Source organism: Amblyraja radiata, chromosome 25 (genome assembly GCF_010909765.2).
Source record: "Amblyraja radiata isolate CabotCenter1 chromosome 25, sAmbRad1.1.pri, whole genome shotgun sequence".
NCBI lineage: Eukaryota > Metazoa > Chordata > Chondrichthyes > Rajiformes > Rajidae > Amblyraja > Amblyraja radiata.
Genome location: NC_045980.1, coordinates 25,642,401 through 25,655,890, shown reverse-complemented (window position 1 = coordinate 25,655,890; position 13,490 = coordinate 25,642,401). Strand labels below are relative to the sequence as shown.

Here is a 13,490-nt window from a genome sequence, read left to right as displayed (position 1 = left end):
ATATATGCCACCACCGTGGTATTGTCTATCTGCAATCTAACATGCTGGTTAATCATTCCCGAGCAATAAGATTTTAAACCATAAAAAGCACTCAACATTTCTAAGTAATTTATACCCTTTGTGGTAAGTAGGTTAGTTTCCTGTATATTCCATCTCCCTCCAGAGCTCGAGATGGTATCCGTTGCTCCCCAACCCAGTGCACTGGCATCTGTTTGTAATACCACAGATGGGTTTGGAATAACTATTGGGTTGGAGCTATATATAACATTTTGTTCCCACCATTGTAGTTCTTTTATAGCTCTAATTGTTAGCTCCATAGGCCTATCAAAATGGCCTCTATTAATTTTTAGTGCTCTAATTTTTTCTCTCTGTAAATTTTGGTAATGCAATCGTCCAAATTGAATGGCAGGAAACGTGGCTATAATTTTCCCAATAATCCTGGCTACCCGTCTAATGGATGGTTTAACGGTATTAATAAGCTCTGTGCAATCCTTTTGGAACTCAGTGGCTTTCCCTATAGGTAAAGTCACTAACATATCAAGTGTGTTAATAGTGAACCCCAAGTAATCAATATTAGTTGCAGGTGTTAATCTTGACTTAATTGGATGGATAATGAATCCCAGCTGTTCCATCAATTTTCTTGTGGCAACCACTGCTCTACTAGCCAATTCATAAGTTTTCCCCACAATCAAGATATCATCCAAATATCCACTTTAAAATGAGCATATTGTACAAACTTATTAAGTGTTGATAAATCAATAATTATCCGGCAACCCCCATCTTTCTTATGTCTAATGAATATATTTGAGACAAATTCCTGTTGTTCATGTTTGGTTTTTTCAATTACTCCTTTCGTGAACAACCTTTGTATTTCAATTTTTGCTTTAGCTCTGTCTAATTTGGTAAGCATATAAGTTCTGTCCGGTGTATGTTGTACTGGAGGTTCTTGTATGTGTATAAACTCTATAAGATATCCCTTAATACTGCTAAGGATATACCTATCCACAGTTAACTTACACCATGCTTCCAAATGAAATTGCAACCTCCCTCCAAGTTCTGTGCTCCTTATTAATTTTTGAGGCACAGACCCACCTACCTCCATGGTTATCGGTGGTGTTACTTTCTTGGTCTTAACCGAGGTTGCGGAGGGCCTTGAGGTTGAAAGTGGGGTAAATGTTGAAGTGGAGGCTTCCGCATTTTCCATTGTGGGCGTCCCGGGCCAACCCCTAAAAAAGGACGCTGTTGCTGGTTTCCTCTGGCCTCTCTCCAATTTTTCGTACTATACATACTAGTACTTGCTTTTTTAGTCGTCCCATAAGGATGATACCGTTTTCCGACATATCCTTTGGTCGCTTTTCCAGTTTCTTCTTGCTGGAAATATGTGTGCACCATGTCCAGCAACTGTGTTCCCTCATCCTCCATATGGGAACGTGGCTCTGACTCTTGTTCAGAGTCCGAGTCAGGCAGCCCTTGAACACCCTCTTCAGATGAGGATGATATGTCCAGCAGCCTTTTCTGGCCATGCTCTGAGGGACTTACACCTGTATGTGTGCGGCTTTTATCCATTTTCTGGAGCCTGACACTATGGAGATGTTCCTCCCACAACCGCTCCAGCCGACTTTCGTGCTCTCCCGCACTAGTCGCTCGCGGGTGTTTCTTTTTAGCCCACCGCTCCTGCCGACTTTCGTGCCCTCGGGCACTAGTCGCACGCGGTTTAAATCGCAACTCGTCGCCATGCCTACCGGCTCTGGTTGCTCCCGGCCGCTGCAAACGCCGTTTTTCGCCGTCCCGGTACTCCTCCAAACAGATAGATGACGGCCCCACATGCTGCAGCCACTCGTACTGTTTTCCGAGCTCTGCAGATGCGATCGCTGCCGGCTGCTCTATGCCCTGCAGCTGGTCATCATCACTGCTATACAAGTAAGTATTTACCGGCGATTTTTCGGGCTCACTTTCCCAGCGGTTCGTTTTGCGGTTCGCCTTCCCGCCCGGTCTAGAATTAGTTTTTCCCGGCGCGGGGTTTGAATCTGGCACAGCTGGCTCAACGCAAACTGCCTGTGCCGTCGGCTGCTGCTGCGGGTCCCTGGCACCTTTACTGCCGACATCCTGCAGCTTCTTCACAGCCTTTCTGCGTCCTCTATCCATTCCTAAAAAACGGTGAAAATGCAGAATCACTTACCTGCCGTCGACCGGCTTGTTAACTCTCCCGTTCAAGGGGACGTCCTCCCCAGGTCCGACACGTTCAATGCGTGTATGCGATATGACACGCATGCGCCGTAGGCGGGGTTCTTCACGAAGTCACTCACGTGACTCCGAAGTAAAATCTTAGTTTAACCTGCTAAAGGGATGGACAATGTGTGTGAAGGGGCCTGTTTCTGTGCTGTACTATTTTATTTCATTCTATTCATAATAAAACATTATTTAGCAATTGTAGAAATACAACATGCAACCTGGTTTCATTATAAATGTTAACATAATATGATGATAAGCTACAAATAATATTCAAAGCTCTCATATTTAAAAAGAATGTAATATAATTTTATAGAAAAATCATGCATTAGAACACTTCACTAGATATCAGGGAGTTTTAGGAGATCATACCCAAGTGAATCAGAATCAAAATGCAATAAAAAGGAACTGCAGATACAGGTTTATACTAAACATAGACACAAAATTATGGAGGAACGCAGCAGGTCAGGCAACATCTCCGGGGGAAATGGGTAGTTGACATTTCAGGTCGGGAGCCTTCCTCAGACCGATTGTAGGGAATGTATGAGCCTCAAGTGCACACTTACACTTACATGAGTGCAGAAGGAAGTCTTCCTCCAGCACATTGTGGCAAGCAGCAAGCCCAGATGTTACATTGAACCATTATTTTTTTTAAAGTAAGAATTTCTAGTCCAGCACATTCCCAAGGGTAGAAGTTCCTAGGAAAGCAGCTCTCAGGGAACCAAAGAAGCATTATGCCATAAAACATTTCGGTACTGGAGATAGAGGAAGCCGATCCAGTACTAATACCCCAATAGAGATTGTTGTAAATACATGGGAGGAGAAAAAAAATAAGTTTTGGATGAAGAACTGCTGAGTGGAATTAATTGGATAACTGTAACAAACTGACTCCAACACCATCTCTTCATTTGATTCTAAGTTTACCTGTGACTGAAGCTGTACCAGGCATTTATTTTTTTTAAACGTACCTTTTTCAGCTGTAACAGTTCTGGACAACATTCAAACGATGCAAGATTCCCTCTCACGGGTCGGATTGAATGTGCAGACTCTGAAGGAAGCCGGTGAGAAAAAAAAACATTTACATTATAATAAAATAACGAGATGTGGCAAATATTTAACATTGACTGTTCTGAATGTGATCTCTAATTCTATCATAAATAGCTCATCATTCAGCCTGAAAGTTGTTACACAGATCTGTGCTTGTATTTGAAGGGCACAATTAGCCCTACTGACTCATGGCGACCCAGGTTTGATTCTGATCTCTGATATTGCCTGCAGAGATTTGCATCTATCCCCCCAGTTTGTGGACTTTATCTGGGTGTTCTGGTTTCATCCCACCTGCCAAAGATGTGCTTGCTGGTTCGACAATTTCCCGCAGTATAGGTGTGTGGGAGGAGGAGTGGATTGGGAGATGGAGAGTTGATGGGGATTTGAGGGGGAAAAATTAGGTTACTGTTGAATTAAAGTATACAGATATTTGATAATCATGGTGGGCTGAAGGGCCTGTTGCCTTGCTGTGTGAGGTATTAGTTTATCCAGCACACAAACAGGCCTTATGGCCCATCAAGTCTGCACTCCATCAACAACTTACACTAACCACCTTACATTAATTTCATTTTTATTTTCCCCACATTCCCCATCCTCCCTCAAAAACTACCATTCATCTCCACATTAGGAGCAATTTACTGTGGCCAATTAACCTACCAACCCAAACAATTGTGGGATATGGGAGAAAACCAGAGCACCAAGAGGAGACCATTGTTGTCATAGTGCAAACCCCACACTGACAGTACCTGAGGTCAGAATTGAACCTGGGTCTCTGGCTCTGCAAGGGTGGGTCTACAAGCTGTGCAACTGTGCTACCCAATAGCGCTAGGACAGTTTAGTGGAGGAGATTTTGCATCTTGCCAACAATATACTCAACAGGGTTAGATCAATTCAATTGCAAATCAGATATTTTTGTACCAGGCATCTAACCTTGGCATATTACTGTTGATGGATAGGTCCAATTCTCACCAATTCTTCTGGGAGTACTGTACCAGAGAGGTGGTCCTTGAATGCTCACTTTGATATAGAATGTGGCTTGGCATTCAAAGGTGACAGTATGAGTAACATTGACCCCTCAAGAAGTGAAAATGTGTTCTTCAAGTTGAATCTGTGATGATTGTGAGTACCTAGCTGCCATTCCATCAGCAATTAAAATGCTGTGCCTCCTTGTTTAAAAGTAGGTGAGGAAAGCATTAAAATGTCATTTAAACTACATTACGTGCCTGTTATATGATACTAGACTAAGTGGGACCCGTTGGGTCCCAGGTTCACACGGGGTGGGCTGGTTCCCAATGCAATATTCCACCTCTCCACCAATTCCACGGGGAGGGGGGGGTGGAGGGAGGGGGGGGGGCTTCTGGAGCACTAGCATGTGTGTTGTGGGTCAAGTCAAGTCAAGCACAATGAGTGCAGGGCCAACAATCCATTTCATGTCAAGTCAATCCATATCAAGTCAAGTCAAATCAAGTCAAGCACAGGGCAGGTGAGGTCAAGCAAAGCAAAGGCAAAGCAAAAGCAAAAGCACAGGGCAGGCGGGGCCAGCCATCAATACAATCTATTTGCTTTCATTTCAGTTGAGCTCAAGCAAAGCAAAGGCAAAGCAAAAGCAAAAGCAAAAGCACAGTGCCGGCGGGGCGAGCCAACAATACAATCCATTTGCTTTCATTTCAGTTGAGCTCAAGCAAATCAAAGGCAAAGCAAAAGCAAAAACACAGGGCATGCCAAACAACTCATTTCATTTCATTAAGTGTTAACAAATCATTTATTGCAAGCACATTAAGGGTTAATAAATCACCATTCATTGCAACCACATTGTTGGCTAAAAAATCATTTATTGCAAGCACATTAAGGGTTAACAAATGATCATTCATTGCAATCACATTACTGGCTAACAAATCATTTATTGCAAGCACATTAAGGGTTAACAAATCATCATTCATGCCAAGCACATTACTGGCTAACAAATCATTTATTGCAAGCACATTAAGGATTAACCACACAAAATGGATAACCACATAAACACATAACCACATCAAGCACATAAAGGGTAGACTCACAGTTCAGTAGACTCACGGTTCAGTAGACTCACAGTTCAGTAGACTCACAGTTCAGTAGACTCACAGTTCAGTAGACTCACAGCAGAATCACAATTGTGGCCTATCCCTCGCGATCTTCCAGAGTGACTGGCTCACGTCCAGGCATTCGAGGATATATATAGTCCTGCCCCCCCACCCCCCCCCCCCCACCCCCCCCCCCCCCCCCCCACCCCCCCCCCCACCCCCCTCCCCCACCCCCCCCCCCAGGAGGAGCGTTACCTTCATCATGGTGATTGACAGGCGAGAGGACCAATCAGCTGTTCTCAAGATTTTTTAAACATTCATAACTTTTTTTTTAATCAATTGGAAAAATCCTTGGGGCTGCCACAGCGGAGGAGCACTGTGAGTAAGCTGGCCAAAAATCTTAGTGATATAGTGTAGCATTTTTTTTCTAAAATCAATACACAGCACAGACAGGAAGTGGTCAAGATGAGACTTTTAGTTATATAGATAATTTCACCTCAAGCTGATAAACTCCCCACACAGTCTCAATGCTTTTACATTCTGCACTGCTAGTGTATATCACATTTGTACCAGAGCACACTGCTAGCAGATTCTATTTGCATCACAGGCAACATTTCGTGGATGACAGAATTCTATTTCTTCTAAACTTTGTTACAGTGTCCATTCTTTTTATTTGGGACAACAGTCAAGGAACTCAGGCATGGCAGCCCTGCTGTGAACCAGTTGGAGTCCATTCAAAAGGGGAATAATGAGAAATTGCTTTCAGCATTCGACCACTGGCACTAACATCTGTGGTGATGAAGTGTTTTGAGAGGCTGACCATGGCGCAAATCAACTCATACCTCGACAGAAACCTGGACCCACTGCAGATCGCTTACCGCCACAACAGATCAACAGTGGATGCGATCTCACTGGCTCTCCACTCCTCTCTGAACCACTTGGACAACAAAAACTCATACTTCAGACTGTTATTCATTGACTACAGCTCAGCATTTAAGACCATCATCCCCTCCAAGCTGGTTACCAAGCTCTCAGATCTGGGTCTCTGCACATCTGCAATTGGATCCTCGACTTTCTCATTCACAGACCACAGTCTGTCCATATTAGTGGAAATGTGTCATCCTCGATAATAATCAGCACGGGAGCACCTCAAGGCTGCATGCTCAGCCTCCTGCTGTACTCACTCTATACTCATGACTGCGTAGCCAGGCATAGTGCGAACTCCATCATCAAGTTCGCCAATTACACCACTGTTGTGGGACGAATCACTGATGGGGACGAGTCAAAGTATAGAAGTGAGATCAACCGATTGACCAAATGTTGCCAGCACAATAACCTGTCTCTCAACACCAGCAAAACCAAGGAACTGATTGTGGACTTCAGAATGGGTAGGCTGGGGACGCACAGTCCCATTTATATCAATGGGTCGATGGTGGAAAGGACTTCAAATTCCTGGGCGTGCATATTTCCAAAGATCTCTCCTGGTCCCAAAACAATGACGCAATCATAAAGAAAGCACATCAGCGCCTCTACTTCCTGAAAAGACTACGGAGAGTCGGTATGTCAAGGAGGACTATCTCAAACTTTTACAGGTGCACAGTAGAGAGCATGCTGAACAGTTGCATCGTGGCTTGGTTTGGCAACTTGAGCGTCCAGGAGCGGAAAAGTCTGCAAAAAGTTGTAAACACTGCCCAGTCCATCATCGGCTCTGACCTCCCTACCATCGAGAGGACCTATCGCAGTCGCTGCTTCAAAAAGGATGCCAGCATCATTAAGGACCCACACCATCCTGGCCACACACTCATCTCTCCACTGCCTTCAGGTAGAAGGTAAAGGAGCCTGAAATCTGCAACATCCAGGTTCAGGAACAGCTACTTCCCCACAGCCATCAGACCATTAAACACAACTTCAAACAAACTCTGAACTATAACAAGTGTTTAAGAAGGAACTGCAGATGCTGGAAAATCAAAGGTACAAAAAAAAGCTGGAGAAACTCAGCGGGTGCAGCAGCATCTATGGAGTGAAGGAAATAGGCAACTTTCGGGCCGAAACCCTTCTTCCGAAACGTTGCCCATTTCCTTCGCTCCATAGATGCTGCTGCACCCGCTGAGTTTCTCCAGCTATTTTGTGTACCTTCTGAACTATAACAGCTTATTGTACTTTATCTGTTTATTTATGTGTGTGTATATATATATATATATATATATTCTATGGTATATGGACACACTCATTTGATCTGTATTTATGCCTACAATATTCTGTTGTGCTGCAGCAAGCAAGAATTGCATTGTCCTATCTGGGACTATCTTAATCACTCCCATGAACAATGAATGGAGATTACTGCTGTCACTGTGTTATGTCCTGTGCCACAAAACAGAATCGCTCTCTCCACTATGTAAAAAATGATCAACTTCTTTGCACTAATTTGGGCTCGTTTATGCAGCCAATTAAAGTGTTGTCAAATATTTGTGTTTTCTCTTCCAGACAAGCAGTTTTCTCAAGTCCAAGAACAGAACTCAAATTCCATACAGTTATTCAAGGATTCCGTTTCTTTGCAACTCCAACAAGTGATGTCACTTGGTAAGAAAGATAATTAATCAGTAAAGCTATTTGGGGAAGACAGTTAACATTTAACTTTCTCATGCAGAAAAGTATTTCAACTATTTAAGAATAAAATATGCAATATACAAGTGTAAGCAGTCCCTGGGTTACATAAGCATTCTGTTCCTGAGAACTATCCACAAACCATAATTCTGTAATTACCTGTAATTCAGAAACATTACTTTTTTACAACTAACCACATCATATCACTCTACCTACATCTGCTCTAATTAATTCATTTAATTGAATAATTGCCACAACGTTAACCATAATCAACCTACATTTACTGCATATGGATATTAATGAATACCATGAAATATGTTATTATTCTTATTACCAGCTTAAAGTGTTTTAAAAATATGTAGTAGAATGTGTGTGAAATGTTGAATTTTTATGTCAGATCCTTCACAATTCAATGTGAATGCAAGTTAATAATGATTAAATATTACTGCTGATCAATGTTGTATTTTAGAAATAAATAATTTTGTAGCTTCAAATATTTAGTAAGGGATATAGACATTGCTTTGTTGAAAATAAAATATCATGTAAGTATTAACAATAAGTAATTAGTTAACTTGCTGCTGAACGGTCGAGGTATTAAGTGACTGAGATTTATTATGTATCTCGTTACATTGTTGTTCCTCTTTTTGCATTTTTCAGGATTGACATATACTTAAATAAACAGACTATACCAGAGCTTTGTGCACATAGCCCTTGAAGCATTTCTGCTCTTGAAGTAGAAGCCATGTAACTTGATAATACAAAAGATTAGGCTAGAGATAAGGTTGCAGATAAGCACTTCTACCTAATCCATCTGATGGAATTTTGATATTACCCTCTAAATGAAGTTGCCTTCTATAGAACCCATAAATAATGTGCACGTTTATTTTTTGGGTGGGGATATTATATGAAGTTCTCTATTGAAAGGCAAACTGAAAAACAATAATAAATTATTCCAAGCTAAAATGATTTTTGCATGTACAACTTTTTCTAAAAGTACTTTGCAATTAATGAATAGAAACAAAGTGTAGGTCACATTCAATTTCCATTTGCATGAAATGGAAGAATAGTCAATATGCTCTAACATGTCTGGCATGAATGAAAACATAAAATCAGTTGCAGTTGTTCATATTGTTCATCGTGTTTCATTTCAGATTTTTAGAGATGTTACTTTAAAGTCCAAAAAGAGGAAATCTGCTCCACCGTGATACTTCCATTCAAGAATCTATTAACTTAAATGTTGCCTGAGAAATAGCTTGTTAGAATTTATTTAAAAAATAATTGAAAGACAAGTTTCAATTGTGTTTGGCAAACATTTATGGCCTGAACATTGCTCCATGCAAATCATTCGGCTTTAAATTAGCATCCAGGATTTCCTTCATGTTCTTCGTGAAAATTGCATTAAATTTCAATTGTGAAATTCATATGATAATGCCGTCTGGGTTCACTTTTGTAATGCCAAGCTTGATATTCCCTATTATGTGACGCTGCCTTGGGACAGCAGAAAAACATAATCAAAGGCCTTTCCCACCTCGGTCATTCCTTCTTCTCCCCACTCCCGTCAGGGAGAAAATATCAAAGGTTGACAACGCACACCACCAAACTCAGGAACAGCTTCGTCCCCTCTGTTATCAGGCAGGTCCTTCCATAAACTAGGGTACTGTTCAAATTCACCTTCACCCCATTGAGCACATTGGATTTTATGTCTGGATACTTGATGCTGCCATTAAATGCTGAGAACTATATTCTGCACTCTGTATCTTTCCCTTTGCTCTACCTATTGTACCTACCTTGGATTTATTGTATCTATGTATAGTGTTATCTGACTTTATTGAATAGCATGCAAAACAAAGCTTTTCACTGCTCCTCAGTACACGGGCGAATAATAAACTTGAACCTAAACCTAAAAGGTCTTGAACTTGTTACAATACCACAGCTCTGAGAGGAAGAGAAACACTATCCTTTTATTGCTACTGAATGAATGAATGGATGAGGCAGGGGTTGGGAGTGTATTCTGAGGAGTTAAAGGAATGGACAGGCTGGTAAAGAATAGTGCAAGCAGGAAGCATGTTTTTTTGCACGTGGTAGGAGGGCGTGGAAACCACCCAGGCCTTCTGCGAGGTACTCACGACAGGAAGATTTCTAAGTGCGATCTCCCAATGCTTGTATTTACACTACAGACAAATGCATCTGCTACTCTGCTTGCAGTCAAGACATGCATAAGATTATATTTGGAATCATAGAAGATCTTAGTGCGGTTAGAAAGCTGGCCATTTAAGTTGCATTGTCTCAGAGGAAACAGGGTCAGTTAAGATTATTCTGTATGCAAATAAGAATTGCTGATTAACTGTCAAAAGGCTTGGTCAGGTGAATTTTGAGTGTAGGAATAAAATGTTTAGAGAATGAGAATCCTGCTGAAAAAATAGGAAATTAATTAATAACCCAGAATGTATGTGAATTTGCTCTACTCTGTACTATACCTGATTTTGTCTTCCCCAACAAAGCCATTTTTTTTTCCACAAATGCCTAGCCAACTTCCTTTTCAAAAGGACAATTACTTTAAAATGTCTGCACCTTATTAAACATGTAATTGTGCATTTGTGTTTAAATGCATTTAGTGGCAAATTTATCTGGCAAGATAGAGAAGCTGGAAGAACTGAACTCAACCCTGATGTCAATGTTGGAGCCCAAGGGTAAGATAACAGCATTCATTTACTTTATCGAAATTAGGCTCGAATGAAGTTCAGTGAAGGTTTTCCAGTTCTTCAGTCAGCCCTGTAAGTGACTCCAACCCAATATGGTTGACTCTTAACTCCCATTTAAACCAGAGGCATACAAAGATGAACAAACAATGTCCACCTCCCTTGTACAAATGGATAAAAACAAAATATCTTCCTTCTTGGCAGTATTCCCATTGCCAAGCTTGGATCTGACTCCAGAGAAGGTTCAACAGACTGATTCCTGGGATGTCAGGACTTTCATATGAAGAAAGACTGGATAGACTCAGCTTGTACTCGCTAGAATTTAGAAGATTGAGGGGGAATCTTATAGAAACTTACAAAATCCTTAAGGGGTTGGACAGGCTAGATGCAGGAAGATTGTTCCCGATGTTGGGGAAGTCCAAGACAAGGGGTCACAGTTTAAGGATAAAGGGGAGTTCCTTTAGGACCGAGACGAGAAAAACATTTTTCACACAGAGAGTGGTGAATCTCTGGAATTCTCTGCCACAGAGGGTTGTTGAGGCCAGTTCATTGGCTATATTTAAGAGGGAGTTAGATGTGGCCCTTGTGGCTAAAGGGATCAGGGGTTATGGAAAGAAGGCAGGTACAGGATATTGAGTTGGATGATCAGCCATGATCTTATTGAATGGCGGTGCAGGCTCGAAGGGCCGAATGGCCTACTCCTGCACCTATTTTCTATGTTTCTATGTTTCCAGACACTTGAGCACAAAATTCCAGGCTGATATTCCACACCAATGTCCATCACGGCCCAACCACCTATAGGGCCTGAAGAAGGGTTTCGGCCCAAAACTTTGCCTATTTTCTTCGCTCCATAGATGCTGCTGCACCCGCTGAGTTTCTCCAGCTTTTTTGTGTACCTTCGATTTTCCAGTATCTGCAGTTCCTTCTTAAACTCCTATAGGACCTCCTTATTTGGAATGATCTGACTTTGGAAATCAAGGTACAGCCACGAGCATGAGTGACTTTCAACTGACAGTAACTTCTGAGCGAACCTTCTTTGGCTGTTCCTCTAAATGCTCTATTGAAATTTCGGCTGTAAAATGGCAGGGCCTACTAATTAAAGATCAGTCTGCATACCACAGAAGGAGTTTTGAAAAAATGCTTTTTTGGACAATTTCAGACTTTAGACTAAACTTTAGACATTAGAGATGCAGCACGGAAACAGGCCCTTCGGCCCACCGAGTCCGCGCTGATCAGTGATCACCCCGTACACAAACACTATCATACGCACTAGAGACAATTTACAATATTACCGAACTCAATTAACCTACAAGCCTGTATGTCTTTGGAGTGTGGGAGCAACCAGAAAAAACCCACGTGGTCACAGGGAGAACATACAAACTCCATACAGAGAGCAGCCATGGTCAGCATTGAACCCAGCTCTGCCACTGTGCCACCCAACCATAGTACATTTGGTTCTGGTTTACAATGGAAGAGATGATGGAAGAATTATATCCACATCATTAACAAAAACTATGTAGTACATTTATTCATGGAATTGCAGTATGCTGAAATACATGCATGTATTCAATGTTAATGGAAAAAACAATTAGATTATTGATATGGTCAATATTAATGGTATTCATTTATCTTGGCTATCTCTCAGCTATGAACTCACTGATTCCTTTTTCCAGAAGTCTTCGAACATAGCTTTCCAAACTGGAGATGTCCTGCCTTTGGGATGAGCTATTGGTTTCGAGGTCACTTTTGACAGATACCTGGAAATGCCATTTTAAATGCATACCTTTAATGGATACATCCCACAGAAGAGATGCCCCAGTTTCTAATGATGCATATCGCTTCAGATTGAAAAATACAATAGGGAGGGAAGTTGTGGAAATAAAATTGCACATGAAGTAATAGCCCTGTCCAACGGTGCGAGTTCATTCCAAGAGCTCTCCCGAGTTTAAAAAAAATCAAACTCGTGGTAAGCACGGAGAATTACGTAGCGGGTACGTCGGAGCTCGGGGACGTCTCTTAGCGTGAACGGCAGGTACTCGGGAAGACTCGCTGAAGGCAGGTAAGCATGCGAAGACTCGTGAAGATTTTTCAACATGATGAAAAATGTCCACGAGAACCCCGAGTACCGATGAGTGGCCATTACCGTAAATCTCCGAATTCGAATCAGGGCAAACTCGGGAGAACTCTTGGAATAAATTCGTACCATGGGACAGGGGTTTAAGGACATATTTAAAGAAAGTGAAAATGTTGTAAGCTACTTGAAAATCAATGGACTATAAAGTACACTTTAGTATATAAAATCATGAGAGGAATAGATTGGGTAGATGCACACTCTTGCCCAGAGTAGGTCAATCGAGGACCAGAGGACATTGTTTCAAGGTGAATGAGAAAAGATTTAATAGGAATCTGAGGAGTAACTTTTTCACACAAAGGTTGTGGGTATATGGAACAAACTGCCAGAGGAGGTAGTTGAGGATGGGAATATCCCAACGTTTCAGAAACAGTTAGACAGGTACATGGAAAGGACAGGTTTGGAGGGATATGGACCAAACGCAGGCAGGTGGGACTAGTGTAGCTGGGATATGTTGGCTGGTGTGGGCAGGTTGGGCCGAAGAATCTATTTCCACGCTGTATCACCCTATGACACTGAATAGTGATATTAAGAGATTGTGTTCAGGTACACAAGCCTGAATTCATCTGTATTTCTATGTTTTATTGATGCGTCCAAGGCATTTGATAGAATTAATCATGAGCAATTGTTTGTAAAATTGCTAGATAGAGGTGCCCCTAAATTCTTAGTGAGAATTTTAGTGTTTTGGTATGCCCATCAAACGTTTCAGGTTAAATGGGA

The 13,490-nt window shown here is 41.7% G+C and overlaps 1 protein-coding gene across 3 annotated transcripts in view; it reads left to right on the top strand.

The window, feature by feature from the left end:
- Positions 1-13,490, top strand: part of LOC116987466 (hepatic lectin-like) — a 32,900-nt gene that overhangs the window by 14,899 nt on the left and 4,511 nt on the right. For all 3 annotated transcript variants that reach the window (XR_004415717.1, XM_033043531.1, XM_033043530.1), the window contains 3 exons: positions 3,207-3,290; positions 7,821-7,916; positions 10,556-10,630. Coding sequence is in view for 2 of the 3 variants with exons in the window: in XM_033043531.1 (XP_032899422.1) it covers positions 3,207-3,290; positions 7,821-7,916; positions 10,556-10,630 (255 nt within the window). In the remaining variant the exon portion in view is untranslated. The remainder of the gene's footprint in view (positions 1-3,206; positions 3,291-7,820; positions 7,917-10,555; positions 10,631-13,490) is intronic.